Below are 20,945 nucleotides of genomic sequence, written 5' to 3'. Positions count from 1 at the left end.
CTGGTGTCTGCAGTGAGTGGCCACTCTGTGCTTTTAAGCACAGGAAGGTAACTGTTGAATCACTTGTCTGGCCACATAGAGACAGCAGTGCCACCAGATCCTATCACGGAGCAATAGAGGGCTAAGACCACGCTTGTATTCTTTGGGGTTGTGAGAGACATGTGTGACACAGAATGAATGCAGTGCCAAGGGGCTGCCTAGGTAATAAAAACAGTTCGCACTTGGACTTCTAAGTGGGATTTCTGATATTGGGAGCACTGGGCTTGACTAAGCTAAATGACTATTTAATAGGACTGATAAGACTAAGCCCATCTGTCTTCACAGCCTCTCCTCCCAACAGGTGACTTACAGGATCTGCCTCTGCCAGTTCCCTGGGTGTAAGGGATCGGAAGGCTCACTTGCCCTCAAGGAAGGACAGATATAACTTTGAGGAACGTATCTTTAAATAGCTTTTGGGAGAAGGTCGGCAGGGATCGCAGGGGTTAGGATAAAATGGAGTTGTTTTTAACCTTTCCCAAAATAAAGCCTGGCAAGACTTGCTCTCCGAATGTTCACACCGAATGCAGTCAAGAAACTCGAACGATAGGGCTTTACCCACTTTTCCTCACATCTCCAAGCACAATAGCTTTGGAACGCCGGGCTGAGTGAGTGGCTTTCCATTGGAACACTTCAGATCATCAGTGACACCCATCTTACGAGGAGGGGAAGCACTGGTTCCCCTGGTTTCACACTTTGAGCGCTGGTTTCACAATGTAAAGAATGTATTAGTAAGTGTGTGGAAGAGCCCTTGGGTGTGTAGAGATGGATTAATGATGGGCCTAGCCGTGTGGGACAGCCTCTATGAGCTTCATTTATTCTTGTACATTCCGCTCTGTGGAGAGCAGTGGAGTTTTTTTTAGGTATAAAATTCAGTAATGCTCCACAGTTATGGATCCCCCCTTGCTTGTAAGCTAATGAGGGAACACTCAGATGGTGGCACATGGATCAAAGCTCCCAGCCGCAGCATCAGCCAGACAGATGAGGACCGGAGGAGCTCTGCACATAAAGTGGATGACCCTCTCCTTTCTTTATGACATAGCTAGGATTTCTACCCTGCAAAGGTTCACTGCAACTTTTGAAAAATGTAAACCCTTTAGGCATTTATATGTGTGAGTATCTGTGAAGATGTCTTCCCTTTCACCGCTGAGAATGGCCTGCACTAAGGGGCTGCAGAGGCCACTGGGAAATGCGAAGCTTCTGTGGGACAGAGTCGACCTGCGAGGAAACTCTGTGGGAAGATTCGAGTAAGATGACATCAGGGAAAGTGGTTACCAGAGATGGAGAGGAAGAGTCAGAGGCACACCCTGGAGAGGAGTCTGCCCCATTTTCAGATACCACCTGTAGTTGGCACCATGCTGCCTTGCCCTCATCAGGAAAGGACAGCTTCTCCCTGCTCCTCACGTCTAGATGTCTTCACAGGCATTGATCAAGTATCTGCCATTCCCGTGGGTGTTTGTCACCATTTTTGAACACTTACCTGCGGCATCTTTATGATTGCCCCAGTGCAATACGGTCAAACAGGACATGACTGACTTCCTGGGTCTCCTTGGCCTTCAAGGACTTAGAACCTAGTGCGGACAACAGACAAGTGGACAGTGATACAAATGGAAATGGAGCTGGGGCTGAAGCTCAGTCAGAAAGCACCTGCCTAGCATGCACAATGGCTTCTCATGTAGTTCCCAGCTGTACTGAGGCATAAGTTAAAAAAAAAGGGGGGGGGAGTAAATATTTTTTGAAACAACATTTTACTACTCCTGGCTTGCCTGGAACTTCCTCTGTAGACCAAGCTGGCCTCAAAGATCCACCTGCCTCAGCTTCCCAAATTTTCGGATAAAATACAGGTGCTTGTTTCCAGCTTCTGGCTATTATAAACAAGGCTGCTATGAACATAGGGGGGCATGTGTCCTTGTTATATGTTGGGGCATCTTTTGGGTATATGCCCAGGAGTGCTGTAGCTGGGTCCTCAGGTAGTACTGTCCAATTTTCTGAGGAACCACCAGACTGATTTCCAGAGTGGTTGTACCAGTTTGCAATCCCACCAACAATGGAGGAGTGTTCCTCTTTCTCCACGTCCTCTCCAGCATCTGCTGTTGCCTGAGTTTTTTATCTTAGCCATTCTGACTGGTGTGAGGTAGAATTTTCAGAGTTGTTTTGGTTTGCATTTCCCTGATGACTAAGGATGTTGAACATTTAAGTGCTTCTCAGCCATTTGAGATTCCTCAGTTGAGAATTCTCTGTTTAGCTCTGTACCCCACTTTTAATAAGGTTATTTGGTTCTCTGGAGTCTAATTTCTTGACTTCTTTGTATATTTTGGATGTTAGTCTTCTATCAGATGTAGGATTGGTAAAGATCTTTCCCCAGTCTGTGGACACTACTGCTGATGCCAAGAAGTGCTAACTGATAGGAGCCCGATATAGCTGTCCCCTGAGAGGCTCTGCTAGAGCCAGACCAATGCAGATGTGGATATACTCAGTCAAACATTGGACTGAGCCCACGGGGACCCCAAATGAGAAGTTAGGGCAAGAACTGAAGGAGCTGAAGGAGTTTGCAACCCCATAGGAAGAACAATAATATCAACCAACCAGACCCCCCAAAGCTTCCAGGGACTAAACCACCAACCAGAGTCCATAATGGGGGAGAGGGGATATGTAGCAGAAGATTGCCTTATCTGGTATCATGGGGAGGGGAGCCCCTTGGTCCTGTGGAGGCTCAATGACCCAGGGTAGAGGAATGCTAGGGTGCTGAGGCAGGAGTGGGTGGGCAGGTGGGGGAGCACCCTCATAGAGGGTAATGTGGAGGAGGGGATGAGGGCTTGTGAAGGGGAAACTGGGAAGAGAGATAACATTTGAAATGTAAATAAATAAAATAACCAAAGGAAAAAAATCCTATAGGTGCTACCATACACAGCCTGGTTTTTGTTGTTTTAAAGCCATACCTGATTGCACTTGCAAATAACCCACTGTTTAAGAAGCATGGGCAGGAGAGTCAGGTGTTCAGCGTCGTCCTTGATTCCACAGTGAGTGTGACGCCAACCTGAGCTCCAGGAGATCCTGTTCACAAACATAACTGTAAAACAAGCTACAGGGTGGCATGAGACATGATGTACCAGGTCCTGGCTGTTGAGGAGTCCAGTGCGAGAGTGCTGAGCTATGCCCAGGGTAGGTGGCTGGTACTGACATTGCTCTCCCCATACATAGCTATACCTTTCTGGGGGCTGGGCAAGGAGGGGAGCCTTATCTATACTCTCAGTAAAGAATCCCAAGACTATATTGCCCCCCTCAAGTCCTGACTTCCCCACTTTGCAAAAATAAAAAATACAGACTCCCAAGAAGTTGGAGCAATCAGGGGCAGAGGTACTCAGCCTTGGCAGCTGCCTGATTAGCAGGTGGCATAAAACACACATACACACAAAAATGAATTAAAATTGAAAACAAAAAACCAAAATACCTTTTTAAAAAGTAGTGATGTGAAGTTACTTGAAAGAAAAAGAATGAAAAGAAAGGTCAATTAGTGAGACTTTTATTCTTATGAATGTAGAAAGACATGTGTGTTTGAAACCTTATCCGTGGCTTCAATCCCCTTTTCTTGGTGAAATTGCCAGATCTGACCTTTGTGGTGTGGTACCATGAAGTAACTGTTAGAGTGTTTTCACTCAGATGTGTTGCTATAGACAACCATGCAAAGAAAGAGTTGGGTTGGGGAAAAGGAATGGAAGACTTCCACAGAGATTTAAAACTCTCTTAGTTAAAATATATACATTTTAACTAAGACAGAGTTACCTCACGTTCTCCCTCCCCTTTCTTCCCTCCAACTCATTTGCCACCCCTCTCCAATCGACAGACTCTTTTCCTTTGATTTTATTATTTAAATACATATTTACATTATACATTTTATATATACTTACAATATATATACTTACAACTTATATTTATATGCATAACTATAGAAATACTACCCCCTGAGTCAGTTTCTGTAGTTCGTGTGTACATGGGTTCAACCCTAACACTTTGTATCAATCAGTAAGGGAGCTCATCCCTGGGAGAGGTTAACTCACTCTCTCTCTCTCTCTCTCTCTCTCTCTCTCTCTCCCGGCAATCATTAGTTGCCTATACTTCTTTGTCCCCATGGGGCTGTGAAACTTGCCCACTTTCATGCCCTAGCACAGATCTTAAGTATAAGATGTTCTGCCCTTGGCGTCCTCCCAACTCTCAGTAGTTCTTTTATACTTTTCCTTAATGAATCTGTTTGCTCTACTCATAAAGAGGGTGGGGAGAAGTACAAAATGTTCTTAGAAATCATGCCATAAACTTGGGAACCATCATCTGCTACCATTTTCTTAAATCACTAGTTTATTTGAAATTAGCATTAAAGTTATGTTTCACTTATTCCTCAGTGGCTAAGCCTCTATGTGAAAATTCTGCAGGTTTTGAATGTTGATTTTTGGTTCCTCAAAGAAGTAACAAGTTTTGAATGCACCTCTGGCAAATCTGTACTTTACAAAATTTCTGGGCAGCCGACAGCACTCACAGTGCAGAGAAGACCCTCTTCTGCAGATAAAAGGAGCAGGACAAAGCTGGCTCATTTCCTCTTTTCTAGGACCTGTTTTCTTTGAATTCTCCTCTCCTTGAGTTTTCTTTAAGTCAAAGGCCAGACCTCCTAAGACTTAAAAAATGGCAGACTGACTGAGAATGAAGCTCAGTTAGGCTATGCTTGCTTAAACCTGCACCAAGCCATGGGTTTGGTTCCAGTCACCTCCTAATCCAGCTACGGTGGCACCCACTCTCAATCACAGTACTCATTAGGTTGAAGTACAAGGGTCAGAAAATCAATGTCAAGTTGGAGGCCAGGCTGGGCTATATGAGACGCCTCTGTCAAAGACAGGATTATTAGCCCCTGGTAGAATAGGTCCCTTGGCCCACAAGAGTCAGCATATATCACAGGCTAAACTGTGTCTGTGCCCCAAGCTCACATGTTCAAGCCCTAATCCCCAGGATCTCAGAATATGACAGTAGAGATGGTTTTTCAAAGATAGAAAGAAGCTAAAATGTGGTAGCATTTATTTTGATCCCTAATCTGAATGAGGTCTCTATAAGAAGAGGAGAACAGTAGACAGGCCAGAGGGACGGACATGTGAGGATACAGGGCAAAGACCTCCCCCATCTCACCCCCCCACAAGCCAAGAAGAGAGGACACAGAAGATGTTAACTCTGCTCACACTTAGAACTCAGACTTCCAGCCCCTGAAATAAGAGACAATACATTTTGTTTGTTTAGGCCCCTCAGTCTTTGAAATGCTGCTATGGTAGACCCTGTAAACCAATGCTGGGGACTCCTGCATCTCCAGAGCCTTAGAAAACCAGGTCATAAATTTGATGTGTAAATTTTAGGAGCCTGTGAACTTGTCAATTCATTCAACATGTTCTGTCTTCATTCGGTGCACAATGGACTCAGTTAAAGACAGAAGATGGGGTTTCAAATAGCAAAACCAAGAAGGAATTCAAACTTCAAACAGGAGACCAGCACATAAGGAGTTAACTCCAAGTGATTGGATCTCATACACAGAAGACACTCAGGATCTCCTGGATCTCTGGGGACTCCAGATGGACACCAGAGACCGTCAGACTAGAGGCCACCTCTCTCTCTGGCTCTTTAGGGGAGAAAGGAAGGTGGATAAATGATAAGACAGTTGAGTGTAGGTAAATGACACAGAGACAGGGAAATGGGAAAGTGACCCCCAATACTGGATGGTATAGGAGTTACATACAGATATGTCCCTTATGCAGAGCAGGAGGAGAGGCTGAAGAGCTAGGGTCAGATCACAGAAGGCTTGCATGCCAAATTTGGATTTTTAAAATGAAAGCGGGAGTCACCAGTGGTTGTTTGTTTTAATGGAGAAAAGCCATGATCAGACTTGCTTTGAACAAAATCTCCATCTTAGGGAAGAGGTAGACTACAGAAGCCAGGAGGACCTGGAGAGCCTGGCTGGAAGTAGCCCACTGAAGTGCACAGGACAGTCGGCTTTGAAGTCCTTCAAAGACGGAATCAAAGGGGATCTGGTAACTCAACCGGGGAAATTAACACTTTCACATGAAGGCAACACATGAAGGGATTCCTTCATTTCCATCTTCCTGAAGCAGAGGTCAAACTAAGTGCCATTGCTTCCTTAAACATACGCTTGCTTACTGCCAGTGCAAGGAATCCAGGCTGCTTTGTGTGCTTTTGAAGAGGTAATTGAAAGGGATCCACAGTTCTGTACGTTTGTGTCTTGAGTTCAGAAAGAACTGTTTCTCCACGAAGCACAGCAGCCACTAAATAGTGTTAGAAGTGAAGAAACTATTTCTGTCATTCTTCCAGGATACATTGTAGATGCCATCTGCCCGACTGAAGTGACTGAAGTAACAGAACGTCTTGAATACTCTGGGTCTGAGGGGAGCTTCCCTGGTACCTGCTTACCTGGGGGCAATCCACTCAGTCTGTCTAAGCTGTTAGCACCCACATCTGTAAGAGGCATCCATGCTGGTGAATAACTCAGAGATGGAGGCATACAGGCATGTGGCTTGGGTTCCATTCCCAGCTTCCCGAACAAACAAATATGGTTAAAATAACAAGATACCTAGGATTCTCTGGTCCCAAAAATTCCCATTCATCATCCCAGAAATTTGAACAGCCTTGAATTTTAAAGTGCATTCCTTTAAGTTTTAAAAATCATTGTGTGTGGGGGAGAGGGTGTTTCCAGTCCCCACACCCTCTTTAAAGTCTGCTGTGGTGGCACAAGCTGGGGAGGTAGAGATAAACAGATTTGTGGCTTCCTGACCCTCAACCAAGCCTGTCCTAATCCAGAAGTCTGAGGTCTATGTGAGAGATTCTGTTTCAAAAACCAAGGTAGATGACCCTATGGAAGGATACCAGAATTTAACCTCTGACCTCACAGACCCCAGCACACATATGTGCACCTGCCGCTGTAATTTAGGGAGGCTGGGACCAAAGGATTGCTGTGAGGCATGGTGTGGACCAGCTTGTGCCAGATACTGACTTCCATACCATCCTGGGCCACAGAGTGAGACCTTGTCTCAAAAAACAAAAAAACAGGGGTTGGGGATTTAGCTCAGTGGTAGAGCACTTGCCTAGCAAGCACAAGGCCCTGGGTTCGGTCCCCAGCTCCGAACAAAAAAAGAAAGAAAGAAAAAGAAAAAAAAAACAACTACAATTTTCTCCCTCGAAAATGCTTCTTGAAAAATACAGAGCTCGAATTAGCCTCCCACACCTTTAGAAATTGACCCGCTGTGAGGCACAGGGACCCAGGAACCGCACTTAAACTCCCCCCCCCCCCCCCCCGTGGATTCTGCTAAGCCAGACAACAAGGAACAGGCAAGGCTTTGCTTTGGTGATCTGAATAGCTGAGCATGCATTAAAAAAACAAAAAACAAAAAACTAACAAGTGGAGGATTCCTTTCCCTTCGCTAGTACACTTGTGTCTACAGATGCAAGAGGGGTCTGGATCTCTGGTAAAAAGGAGGAAAGGAGGGTGGAGAGAAGTTTCTGCTGTTTCTCAGCTCCCCACCTGCTGGTCTGTCTGATTCCTGCGCAGCGCTGTCTGCGAGGGACTGGTCTCCCCTCCTCCCATCCCTCCTCCCTCCTCCCTCCTCCCTCCTCCCTCCTCCCTCTCCTCGCAGGGAAACCGCGCCGTCTCGCCGCGATGCTGTCGGACCGGCAGACCACGCACAGCCGGCATCGCGGCCGCGGACCCCGAGCTCCGCTGCAGGTCGCGCGCTCGGCCCGGGCGGCCCCGGCGCCGCGGCCCGGGTGCTTGACTCAGAGCGGCTGGGCTGCTGACTGCGGGCGGCAAGGAGCTCGGCCGCTATGTCCACCAAGGTCAAGAAGTGCCGGGAGCCCGCGAGGGTGACCTTGCCCGCGCCGGAGGAGGAGGATGGCGAGGCCGAGGGAGCCGAGCCGCAGCGCCGCCGCCGGGGCTGGAGGGGCGTCAACGGCGGGCTGGAGCCGCCCTGCCCGCGCGCGCCGCCGTCCCCGGGGCCCGACGCGTGAGTACCGGAGCGCGGCCGAGCGGGGTGGGTGGGACCGGGACCGGGATCGGGACCAGCTAAGCGCGGCGGCTCTCCTCTTCCCAGGAGGATTCAGGCTCCGCACCCGGGTCCTGCTGAGCCGGGCCCAGCCGGGCTCATGAGCACGCACTGCCCGCGGACCATCACCGACGGCGGGGCTCGGGGAGAGATAGCGAGGCCACCAGGGCTAGGATCTCCGGACTCGAACCGGGAGCTGCTGGGAGGTCGTGGGCTGTGACTGTGTGCACAGGACCCGCCGCTGCTCTGCGCCTCTCCGGCTTGCCAGGGTGGAGGACAGGGAGCGGAGCTCGGCGTGGCACAGCGCGGTGCGGAGTGCAGAGTCGGACGAAGGCGTCCCTCACGTGCGTGCTCACATCCAAACCCCAGGGCAGCGGCTCTCACAGTCACTTAGGGTCAACTTGGGCTATGGGGTCCCAGAAAGCTCAGAGCTAGTGACTCCCCTGCCCCTCCTTCCCTCCAGTTCTGACTTTTTCCTTCGCCACATCTCTGCTTGCTTCTCTTTTCCTCTCTGCAAAAGTAGTAGTTAACAAGCAAATGATTGAGAAAAGAACCTGTTCATTCCAACAATACAGCGCCCGGCCAGCTTCCAGAGGCAAAGATGCAGAGGGCGCTGCTCTACTCTCCTCGGCGGAGCGCTGCACATGCGGGAAGAGTGTTTGAGTGGAAGGGGTTCAGGCGTGGGAACCCTGGTGTCAGTCGTGGCTCCTCTGCCAGAGGGCAGGTGGCTTTCCTGTCGGGGGACAGGCTCTGCAGCGCCGCCTGCTGCCAGAAGTCTGTCCGCTTGCCGGGTCCGCGGTTTGGGGAGGTTGGATGGTGGAGGCCAGGCCAGGCTGGATTTAACCAGCTGGTAGGGACCGGAACCTAAACAGCAATGAGTGACAGGGAGCAGATCATTCAGGAAGGGTCCTGATTTAAAATCAGCTACGCCTCTGGGAGGAAGTCAGTAACTGGTGAAAGAGCATACCATAGAAATGGTCCAGGAAATAGAGAGAAGGCTCATCCTTTGGGATTACATCCCTGTCTGCTCACTTCCACCCTCCAAAGTTTCGGAATATTATCTACTTTTTCCTTATGTTTCCACAAACCCCAGAAGTTGGGGTTTATGAGCTTGTATAGCTTCTTGATTTTTACGGAATTCTATTACCTTAAATAACTGGTATATGGGGAACTTAATTATCTGTGGAAGTAGGGCGGATTCGGAATTATGGCTCTCCCTTCTGAAGTTTGAAGTCAGTTACACAAAGTCCGTGAGTGGGTTCCACCGGAGGCTCACTACCCGATTGCCGAGATCACCACATCTGCTGACTTTACACCAGGCAACAAGTGTGTGTTCGTTAATTTTAAAGGTTAAGAGAACTTAACACTCTCCCCATTTGCATGACACTGGTGACATCAGAAGAGTTCCGTCCCTCCTATAGTGTTGAGCAGAGTAAAGCCAGGATGCCTCTGCATCACTGTTTAAAGTTGAGCCGGACAGCCTTGGAGCCAGAGTAGCAAAGCCAGCCAGCGGACAACGTAGCAGAGCCACCCCAGGGTCACATTCAGTAAGCACAGTGGCACAGCTGAGCTTAATACTCAATAGAATCCTAAGAACAGGACCTTTTCAAGTCCTGTTGTTGATGTTGTAGGTTAGCATACAAGTAATTCGTTTCCTTATAACTGGTTTCCTCAAAGCATCTTACCTTCTTTATCATCCTCCCTCTCCCACTACTCTCCTGTGCAGTCCTCTCCTCTGCTTCTCTTCCTTCCCTAGTTTTCCCCCTATGTATTGAATGTATGTCATTACTGTATTTCCCTCTTCCCTGAAGATTTCTTCCTCTCCTAATCCAATCCTAACTGCTCTTGTCGTTTAGTAACAGAATAACACACACACACACAAGTGCATGCACAAATGTACACACAAACACACACCACACATACCACACACAAACAAACAAACATACATACATACATACATACACATACACACACACACCACACACACACACACAAACAAACAAACATACATACATACATACACATACACACACACACACCACACACACACACACACACACACACACACACACACACACACACACACACACACACACACTGTGGCTTATGTGTTTGGTCCGTGTTCCAGACTTTCCCTTGGGAATCTGAATAGGCTGAAGAGGGAAGAACGCCCTCTGATAGGTCGAGTGTGAGATGTCTCCATCCTTTGATAGCTCTTGACTGAGCCGTTGACTCAAAGCAGTTCTATCTCATTGCTTGCAGACTGGGACCGAATGGCACCATCAGAGAGAACTTCATTCAGGAAGTTTTCAAGTATTAAGTATATCTTATACTTACAGTCTATAAATATGGGAAGGTCTAGAAGTGTGTTCTCGAGAGCTCTGGGGGACTTGTGCACAGTGCAGGTATGATACAACAACCCCCAAAGATGAGGGACAAAGCCTCCCTCTGTGAGGGAGAGTGATAGAGATGCTGGGCGCAGACAATGATGCCATCAATCTGAAGAACATGAGTATTACTCAAAAAAAAGTGAAGATCCAAGTACAACAGGAGACAAGGTTATTTGTTTATAAAGAAACCAACATGGGCTGGAAGGATTCTTAGGATGAGACAAAGCTAATTATTTCAGGCTCCTTCCCTCAAAATGTCAGCGATGTTTCCAGAAGGAGTCCACTGAGTCTGGTTGGAGCATAGGGTGTGAGAAGGAGAGAAGTGGGGTTTGGAGGCATTTTGCTTCTGGGCATTAATGAGAGAGGTCTTATGTGTCAAGGTATGACAGCAGAGAGCCTTTGGTTGTTTAAAAGCAGAAGCACTGTGATCAAAGTCACTCTGTAGCATGCATGGAAGTTGACAGAATATGCAGGAAGGAACACATTAGGAGGCTGTGGTAGCTGTCAGGGCTGAGCTGGAGATAGAAGGAGACTGGGAGAGAGAACATACAAACAAAATCTACGGGGTTGGGTTGTTTGTTTTTTAGTGTGCACTGCATGACTAGTTTTTGAAAGAAGCTGAATTAGGGGAGTCGGGGCATTCTAACTAGGACTATTGAAGCCATCATTGAGAGGGAAGGGGCTGTGAGAAAATTCTGAGTTGTGGGGTGATTCTCGTTATGGTCTCCTCCAAGAGATGGAGTTCCAGGCTGGAACTCGAGAGAAGGCGAGGCTTTGCTGTCTGGCGGAATTGTTGAGGAGTTCTATGCTCACACTAGATTGTCCAAAGGACCATTCAAGAGAAACAGAGGGATCCCTGAGAAGAAAGTGTTTTGATGGAAATGAAGGGGGAGAGGAGCGAGGGCAGGGTGGTCCTAACCCTGGGCTGCCTAGAGAATTCCAGGAAAATGGAAAATTGACAGAATCGTGGCAAAAACTCAAGACAATAGACATTTGTGAGTCTACTGGAAAGGCAGGTCAGTCCTGGGGTGTGGGAAGGACACTGGCAAAGGTATGGCAATTCCCAGAAAGCTTTGTTTAACAGAGGCAGACTTCTAGAAAAGAGAGCTCTGTGCCAAACGGTAGTTATAATGAAAACAACCATTTCTGTTTATGTATACTGTGGTTGAATCACAGCTCCATAGAACAGGGTTTGTCACTGTCATTGACAAATGAGGACATCAGCATACACAGCAACATAATTTCCAAAAGTTACTAAGCAAGGCACAGTCAGCTGTTGATGCTCAGCTGTCTGAAAGGGTGGTCTGAGGACACAGTGCTTCCTAGCCCAAGCTGTCTAGTTGGATGCAGGTTTCTGGGGGTTGGTTTGGCTCTGGGATAAGGACCTATCATATGGATGTGTTTAGGTATCAGATTGTAAGTAACACCTCCTTTCCACCTCTGGAGGAAAACTCAGTTCTCAAGTGACTGTTGAATCTCTCTAGACCGGCAGAAAAAATCTGACTGGTGTTATACAGGAAAAGGCAGGTTTCCTTGTGAGGAAAATTCCTTGCTTAATTTTCAAGTTAAAGAACAAAGTGGCACAGAACTTGAGATCCTTAGTAATTTGACACTTTTCATTAGATCATCAGATTCATGCCCCAGAGGCACAGTTTCATCATGTGAGATACAGAGTTTTCATTTTGTTAGTTTGTTTCAAATTATTTTTATACAGTGTCAAAGTAACAGACAAACACAGCTTTGGATGTGAGAACACTAAATGCTTTTATGAGAAGCAGACCCCACCTGGTCCCTGTCAGCCCTCATCTTCTCCTGTCCAGTTTCCCCACCACACTTTCCTGCTTCTTCATGTGTGACACTCTGACACACATATCATTGGGGGACCATCAGAAATCTTGCGAATTTGCTCACACACACCTCTTATTCTCCCCTCATCTTCCACAACATGATTTGTTACAATTTCTGGCCAACATCTTTAGGTCTTCATTATTTAACCATGCTGCCACGTTACTTAGAGCTAACAAATAGTCTAATACCACTACATTTCTTTTATAATCACATAGTTTTCTTGAAATAACTCTTTGTCACATTTGGTTTTGGTTCTTTCGCTGAGTCTTCTACAGAATGTGTTCCTGAAAAGATCCCTTCTAGCTTTCTCAGACTTTGCATGAGGCCTTTAAGCTTTTCTTTCCTTAGGAAGCTTTTGGAACCTTCCTTTTACCCAGTCTCTTCTGAGGCTGTGCTTTGGGGGAGGGGGCTGTTTTCACTGCTGGAACAGAATACTTGGTGAGAGCCTTGACCTGGAGTTGGTGTCCCTTTGTTCTGGGATATTTTCTTGCACTACTTTCTGAAATGGTTCTTTTGTACTTGCCGTGTTTCTTTCTTTTTTTTTTTTAACTTGAGTAATTCTTATTTACATTTCGAATGTTATTCCCTTTCCCGGTTTTCAGGCCAACATCCCCCTAACCCTCCCCCTCCCCCTTCTTTATGGGTGTTCCCCTCCCCATCCTCCCCCCATTACCGCCCTCCCCCCAACAATCACGTTCACTGGGGGTTCAGTCTTGGCAGGACCAAGGGCTTCCCCTTCCACTGGTGCTCTTGACTAGGATATTCATTGCTACCTATGAGGTTGGAGCCCAGGGTCAGTCCATGCATAGCCTTTGGGTAGTGGCTTAGTCCCTGGAAGCTCTGGTTGCTTGGCATTGTTGTTCATATGGGGTCTCAAGCCCCTTCAAGCTCTTCCAGTCCTTTCTCTGATTCCTTCAATGGGAGTCCTGTTCTCAGTTCAGTGGTTTGCTGCTGGCATTCGCCTCTGTATTTGCTGTACTCTGGCTGTGTCTCTCAGGAGAGATCTACATCCAGTCTCCTGTCGGCCTACACTTCTTTGCTTCATCCATCTTGTCTAATTGGGTGCCTTGCCGTGTTTCTTAATCGCTCTTTTCAATCTTCTTTCTCTATTTTTTTTGAGAATTCTGATGATTTTAACATTAGATTCCCAAGACCAATCTAGTTTTTCTACCTCTTCTCTTCTACCTTCCCACGCTTATCTTTCACATTATTCTTCATAAGAAATCCCATGCACAGGGTCTGGGGAAGAAACTGAGGGCCCCATGCATGCTAAGGACATGCATTTGCGCCAAGCTCCATCCTCAAGGCCTAACTAGTTGCTTTAAACAAACAAACAAACAAACAAACAAAATAACATTTATTTTTAAGGCCTCTTTTCTTAGACATGTTCCTTTCTTCTTTTTATTTTTAGGCATGTTCCTTTTTGTAGCATATTTTCCTTATTTAGGGGTGTAATTTTTAAAATATTTCTTAGGGTTTGGAGGAGGACTAGAAAATTGTAAACTCCTGTTACTGTTGTAGAGATGGGCCAAAATTCCTGTCGGTTGATATCTGCTCTGGAAAACCCACATCTAGTGTGTCTGTTTCTGTGTCTCTAGAGCGGCCATATTCTCTCTTTTATAGAAGAGTGGAAGGGTTGTCATCTGATTCTTTTGGGATTCAGGGTCTAAGGGAGCACTTCTACCTACTCCTTACCTAGACTTTAACAAGTCACTCGCTTTATGATGTAGCCTGATTTTTAATTTCCTAAACTTCCAGACTGTCTCTGCCAGTGGACAGAGCAGACCCACCTGGCCTTGCTCTGTCCAGAAACCTCCTTTCCCTCTAAGTCACGAGCTTTCTCCTTACCATCTCCACAGATCTTGGCTTGGGGTTGCAAATGTCTCTTGTTTTTTTATTGGTTTTCCTTACCATTGTTTGTTCTCCTGATTACAGAGGAATTTTGGAGAGAGGGGAATAAGAACCTCCTTTACTCCTTCACTTGGAACCGAACATCCCCATGGCTGTCCTATTTATTTGCACGGTGGTGGTATATGGCTGTCCTGTTTATTTGCACGGTGGTGGTATTATTTAAAACAGAACTGAGGCTGAAGGAATAACACTCACAGTCCTGACTGCTGAGGTAAATAGCCGTTGTCACAGTGGAATAAGACCCCCAAATCCCCTCTCCACCATCTCAGGACTACACAACACAGAATGTTCTGGAAAGGAAACTCATGTTTGAGATGGAAGCCATGGCCCTTGCCTTCTGTCACAAAACTGAAGCTATAACTAGATATCTAAGTCAATGCAGTCCCCAGTCATCTGAAATAGGTCCCCAGGCTGTGCTGTTTGTACTGTGGCCTCCTTTAGTTAACAGATTTATCTCTTTCTCAAAGGCATTTTTAAATAAATTTACTCCAGGGAAGAACAGCATAGGAAACCATTAATTAGTATTAACTCATTTATGAGATCCAATTAAGTCATCGTTGCAACTCAGCTGCTGAGGGTAGATCAACTTAGGAACGCTTGTGAGGTAATAGGAGGACCGCAGTCAGGAAAACGAGTGAGGAGAACCTCTCCAAGAGTTACTGCCAATACTTACCCCTATACCACAGAGGTGGTGGCCCCCTGTCCCTCTCTGCCCATCCTTTGAGGACGGGGATGTAGGGATTTCCATCCTTGTAATGGGAGATCAAGTGTTTCATTCTCTCCTCTCATCATTAAAGTTATTCTTAGCCATCAAGCTTTCCCATAAACCGTAACCCCAGTTTACAATTAGACAATAAAACACCACGGGAGGTGTACTGGGGGAGGAAAACTGTTGGCAGAACTCCTACACCATCCTGGCTCTTCAGGGAGCTTAATCACCTTGTGGGGGTGGGGTGAGGCCTGCACAGGCATCTGAAGAGAAGCCCCTGGCTTCTCAACCAACCTCATATTTCCCTTAGCATATGATGTTATTACTCTAAGCGGGGGGGTCCAACCAGTGTCTGCAGGGTGAACACCAGGGAGTCTGGCCTTCCACAGAGGGGCTGAGGCGTGGACTGGGGCTGACTAACCTCACACTTGTACAGAAGGAAAGTGACGGTGACATTAGGAGAATAATTAGGCCTCTTGTAATACTCGGCCTTTAATTTAGCATCTAGGTCAGGGATGTTTAACTACAGCTATCTAGTTAGAAAGTCTCCTATTAAGAGAAAACTAAGCTTGGCATAGTGACTTTTACCTATGATTCCAGCATTCAGGAGGTTGAGGCAGGAGAGTGACTGAGCTTGAAGCTGGGGTACATAGGAAATACCATGTCTCAAAAACAAAACAAACCAACAAACAAAATATCTAAAGAATCCTCTTCCACCCTCTGCATTCAAACATTAAGCGTAACAGATACTTGGTACTAGGGGGGTTTTTAATGATTTTTAAATGCCCACCAATGTATATCCTGTTAAGACCTTGACCTCAATGATTTTTTTTACTCAAATTTTGCATCTCTAGATGTATTTTCATCAAATAAAGACGGCGATTTGAGTTCTCTGATGAAGCACAGGGTGCAGGCTGATGAGTTAGACTAGAATAGACATCCGGGAACACCAGGCTTCGGGCTTTAGACATGGATGATGTTCATGAGAGTAACCCAGCTCTCTCTGCTTCTCATGAAATAAGAGACTATGCAGAATTAATCAGTGATGATTAATATTTGAGTAGCTAAATATGAGATTCTCTTAAGTCAGTAGATTTTTGTCGTTTGAGTTCATTTTGTCTCTATTTCTATCCATTTGTACTGAATCCATAAGAATGTTCCCTTTATCACCTTGAGTCTGTCCTGAAAATAAATTTATTTTATAAGGAAGTCTAAATTATTAATCATTAGAAATCATTAATGTTATGATATGTCCCCTGTTTACCCTCGGACTTTCCTAGTAAGACATGCTTTATGTAAGATCAAAATCAAAGGCATCTAACTTGCAAACACTTCTGAGCTAACTAAGGACCAGATGTAATGAAGCAGAAATCTGTAACTGAAAAGTTGGGCGAGAGAGTGGTTGTTTATGTGACTTTAATGACCGATTATTAATTTTCATGAACATATTCATTATATCCCTCTTACTGAAAGGCTACATTGCCTGTATATACTGTCATAGATGACTAAGGGCAATCTTTGATCTGAGGGGAAACTCTCTGTCCCTTGAGTCCTCAGACACAGCAATTAGTATCTGCACCATGTGTGCACCTCTATTCAGCAGGCACTCTCCGTGGTGTGTGACAGCCACACACAAGGGCAAAGGGGCAGTCCGTGCTCTGCAGGAAGTTACTGAGTCTTTGAGACAGGCGTGAAAATGGACAGACACACAGTATTAAAAAAAGTTGGTTTAATGGCCTCAGGCACAAATGCATTGCAGGAAACAGATATATACGTTCTAGAATGTGTTGCCTGACATTCTCATGAGCATGAGAACTCTCCCCCAACAGTCAGGCAAGAAATGGCTGGAGCATCCCCCTTTGTTCTCTATGGGCTTTGGAGGGGACAGCAGACTGCTCAGTTTCCTTTCGCTCTGTCTAGCTTTAGCTGCTAAGAGTCTGGATGAGTAGCATCATGCTTTCAGAAGATGAAGGGGAAGTGGAGGCAGGAGACCTGAGCTTCCCCTCCACTTTCCAATAGCTTCCTGTCCTTTACAGTTAACATACACCTAACAGGCTAATTCTACACTACTAATTCTGAATGTGGACCAGGTCTGGTGTATGCACCTTTAATCCCAGTGCTTGGGAGCTACAGGCAGGTGGGTCTATAGCTTCTAGGCCTGATTTCTAGGCCTGCCAGGGTTACACAGTAAGACCATGTCAAAAAAGACTGATGTAATTCAGACCAGCAGAAACTTGAGGACCCTCCACTATAGAGACCCAACAGCTATCTTCCAGGCCTGGTAAGTGTGGAAATCTCTACATCTTAATTTTGTAGCCTGGGGATCTTTTTGTAACATTTATGTATTGGGGGGAGGGGCTATGGAGGTGAGAAAACAACTCCCCAGAGCCAGTTCTCTTCCTTTACCACCTGGGCCCAGAGACCCGAAACTTGTCCACTTGTCAGCAAGCGCCTTTACCTGCTAAGCCACCTCTCCAACACCACATGCAAATCTCTGTAGATGAAAACTACGCCCTTTTCTTTGTGACATGAAGAATCTTCTATTATTAGTCTGGTTATGACAAGGTTGATGGGCTGTGGTGTGTGATGTGTGCTCGGTAGGTACTTGTAGATTCACATGGACTGGGACTGACACACTCAGGAGTGGCTCTGCTGAACTTCTTCCCCTCCATGATCACATTCATGAAGAGATACAGGTTTGGGGTAGCACTGCCGAGCTCTTTCTTCCATGTGTATGTAGGCATGCTGGAGGGGAAGTGTGTTAGATATTCCAGCAGTGCAATCGATGGACGGGTACTGCTTGCTAGGAGGACTACAGGTGATCTGTTTCTTGACATTTCATTGCTGGTTTTTAGTTCCTTTGCCAGAGCCTGCAGCTTCCCACGCCACTGTCTTCAGTGCCACAAAATAACATGGCGGCTGCTTCATGAGGTGCTTTTGTGTTGATTGTTGAACATTATCTAGTGTTGAAGATTGACCAGACCATTCTAGGCCTTTAGAGAAGACATAAGAAGTTGAAAATATGTGTCAAACACACTCTATCAAACACAAGGACACATGTGCCACCCAGGAGAATGATCCAGGAGACAAAAATCAAGGAAGAAAATAAAACCATCTCAGTTTAAGAAGTTATCCGGATTATAGAGGTTCAGGCTTGGATGGGCAAGGAATTGTAGAAAGGGTCAAAGACTTCATAGCTCAGAATGAACAGAATCTTGCTGGTCAGAGAAGCTCCACCCTCGACCTCAAGACACAATGTGAGCTGGACCGTGGCAGAAGAAAGGATCTAAATTGATAAATGACAGAATGAAGATGTTTAGGGATGGAAGCAACCACAGGAGGAACATTCTAGAACCTGGTATGGCAGAGTCAAGAAATCACTGAACAGCTTAGATGAGCATAGCTTTTTGCCTTGCATCTTCAACCAGATGAATACAAGAGACAAAATAACCCAATATCCAACATATGGTGTAAATTAGTTTTAAGGTTGTTTTGTTTTTGTTGCTTACTAAACAGATATTTATTCAGCAAGTGAATTAATCAATAAATCAAGCAATTAAGTTAATTAAGCAGTTAAGCAGTTACAAGAGCTGACAGGGAGAGCTCTGCTCTATATCACACAGGAATTTGGCCAACTAGGGCAGTGTCTTTCTGTTTTCTGAGCCAGAGCATAAGTGCTTTTACTTCCTGAGTCTCCTCCCAGTCTCTGGAGAGGTTCAAACCTGCATGGCCCTTCTGTGCCCCACCTGTGAGCAAGTGTGGAAGATTGCTGCAAAGCTGGCCTCATTTAGCTGTTTGATGCTATAGCAAAAGTGTTCTTTGGATGATTTTCAATACTCCTGGAAGATATCTCTTCCCCTGCTCTTGTGTGGACACCGGGGGCGGGCTTTTCTTTCTCTGGGGACCCCTGCCAGATATCCTTAGACAGATGAAAGCTATGCCCTCCAATTTGTTAAAGGAAGCATCTTCTCTTGCTGGTTGGCTGCTATCGTGGCGATGGGCTGTGATGTCCAGTGTCAAGAAGCTGTTGTGAGTGTTGATATCCTTTGACTCTTTCTGGTCTCTGGGCCACGTTCTGAGCTTGGGTGTTTCTTATCAGTGGCTGTAAGGAAAAAAGTGCTTCCTCTCGGTTGAAATGTAGCTGATGTCCTGGCATCCACAGAATCCTCCATCTCTGCGCCAGTGGTCCAGCACTCTTGGCGCATCATCCTGGTTTTGATGCAGGCTCCCTGGCTCTCATCTTACAGCGAATACCACATGGTAGTCAGAAGTGGCAGGAGAAAGCTCCCACTGGGCACCACCCTCTCCTCAGAATCTGGGAGGAACCTTCCCCACCCACCCTGACCCTCCTGAATCCATATGTCGCTTGTCATTCCTGCCAGTCCCTTTGCTCTTCTCTGCTGTGGCAGTGGGAGAACTGCCCAGTCCGTGTGAGGAGGTCATTCTGTGGTGAGGGTCCTGCGGAATGCATAGATAAGGGAGCTGAGCAGATTCAGCCAAGAACACCTTCTCTTTCCCCAAATTCCTCTCATAAATCCTACTTTTTCTTTTAAACCCAGAGTGTTCCCTTGATCTTTTCCTGTGTAACACACTCACTGTCCTGTAAGCAGGAAAGGCACTCACTCAACAAGGGCAAAAGCCCTGCATTGCATTTGGAAATACAAAATTTAAAAAAAAAAGTATCTTAGCACGTCTTTAGAAAATAGCATAGCTAGTGTAGGAGAAAGAGGGGTTGTGTAAGGATGGAGAAGGGTAGATTTGAAAGCAAGGTTGGCTAGGCAGGGACAGAGAGCTGTGGACATTCCTGAAGTTTAGTTAAAGGAATACTAAGTCAGAAGAAGACTGTGAAAATTGGCTTGATAAACCAGTTGTCTGCAAAGGACGCCATCCTGGGAGTGACTACAGGTGTAAAGAGGATTGGGGTCCCCAGGGAACACCAAAGAGAATAGACTCCACTGGTCCCCAAACCTGCACTTGACTGGATATGTGACCTTGGGAATTTTTTAAGTCAATTTTCATATTTATGAGGCAATGAAAACAAGTTTGCTTCATAGCATTGTTGGGGAGAATTAAGTATGATAGTACCTTGGAAACCAAGCATGCCTCTCAGGTGCCCAGTCAGGATGACTCGCTTTGCCTCCTCTTCCCTCACAAAGCCTCTGAGGTAACCCAGTAGTAATTTGATAAAGTTGGGAGGGTGGCGCAGCCAAGGATGGAGAGACAGATTGAGCATGGGGACATTCCTGAAGGGAAATAGCAGGACTTTGACTAGCAGGATCAAATCTTGGGCAATAGATGACTTTGAGGTTTCCCAGCCTAACTGGTACTTTGAGATATGCATTATAAATGCTGGTTTGATTGGAGTGTTCCAGAATAACAAGATGGATAGCTGTCCTGGGAGCCTTAGGTCACATGGGAAGACAGGTAGCTCCATCGCACAGTTACTTAGCAAGTCTCTCTTCTCCTCAGGTACTGGGATGTGTTCCATGGATTGATAAGTAAGAAACACTCTGGCTACATGGGGATGTGTGCAGCAGTGGCACTAAAGAGGGGTTTGTTAAATGCTGCTTTCAGAGTTAAGTGACTTTAATAGTCTTATATAAAATACACGGAGGCTGAGAAGACAAAGTCCACATCGAAAGAGACTTCTCGATAAGCAGGAGTCACTGGCCTTAGCACTTGAATCCTCTTAAGAGGTGTAATGGATGCTATAACAGGCAACAGCTTCAGATGCTTAATTCAGTAACCCATTTAAAAGCTTCACTTCTTGATAAATCAAAATCGTGTCATTAAACGGTCAAAGGTAAAGGCACATTGTAGACTGCTCTGGCAGAAACCTCACAGAGATCCACTTTTAAGTGGTAGCAGCAGCAATAAAAGGAATGAAATGAATGTCAGGTTGTCTGTTCCTCAGCCTCTGCCACTCAAACGTGTCGTTTCAACTTTACTTTTGTCGGGGCCAGGGTGACA

The 20,945-nt window shown here is 46.1% G+C and overlaps 1 protein-coding gene across 5 annotated transcripts in view; it reads left to right on the top strand.

Moving 5' to 3' along the window:
- Trpc3 (transient receptor potential cation channel, subfamily C, member 3) overlaps window positions 1-20,945 on the top strand; it is a 77,660-nt gene that overhangs the window by 3,521 nt on the left and 53,194 nt on the right. For 2 of the 5 annotated variants that reach the window (XM_008760941.4, XM_039103014.2), the window contains exon 1: window positions 7,728-8,078. The exons of 1 other annotated variant lie outside the window; for it this stretch is intronic. In XM_008760941.4, the coding sequence (XP_008759163.1) occupies window positions 7,900-8,078 (179 nt within the window). In that variant the 5' untranslated portion in view covers window positions 7,728-7,899. Of the gene's footprint in view, window positions 1-7,725; window positions 8,079-20,945 lie in introns of those variants that run through there. 2 more of the 5 variants (XM_063282439.1, NM_001415005.1) reach the window with 2 other exon arrangements.

The sequence above is a fragment of the Rattus norvegicus genome, chromosome 2, assembly GCF_036323735.1.
Source record: "Rattus norvegicus strain BN/NHsdMcwi chromosome 2, GRCr8, whole genome shotgun sequence".
NCBI lineage: Eukaryota > Metazoa > Chordata > Mammalia > Rodentia > Muridae > Rattus > Rattus norvegicus.
The sequence above is the reverse complement of the archived record's forward strand: the minus strand, read 5'-3'. Positions and strand labels throughout refer to the sequence as shown.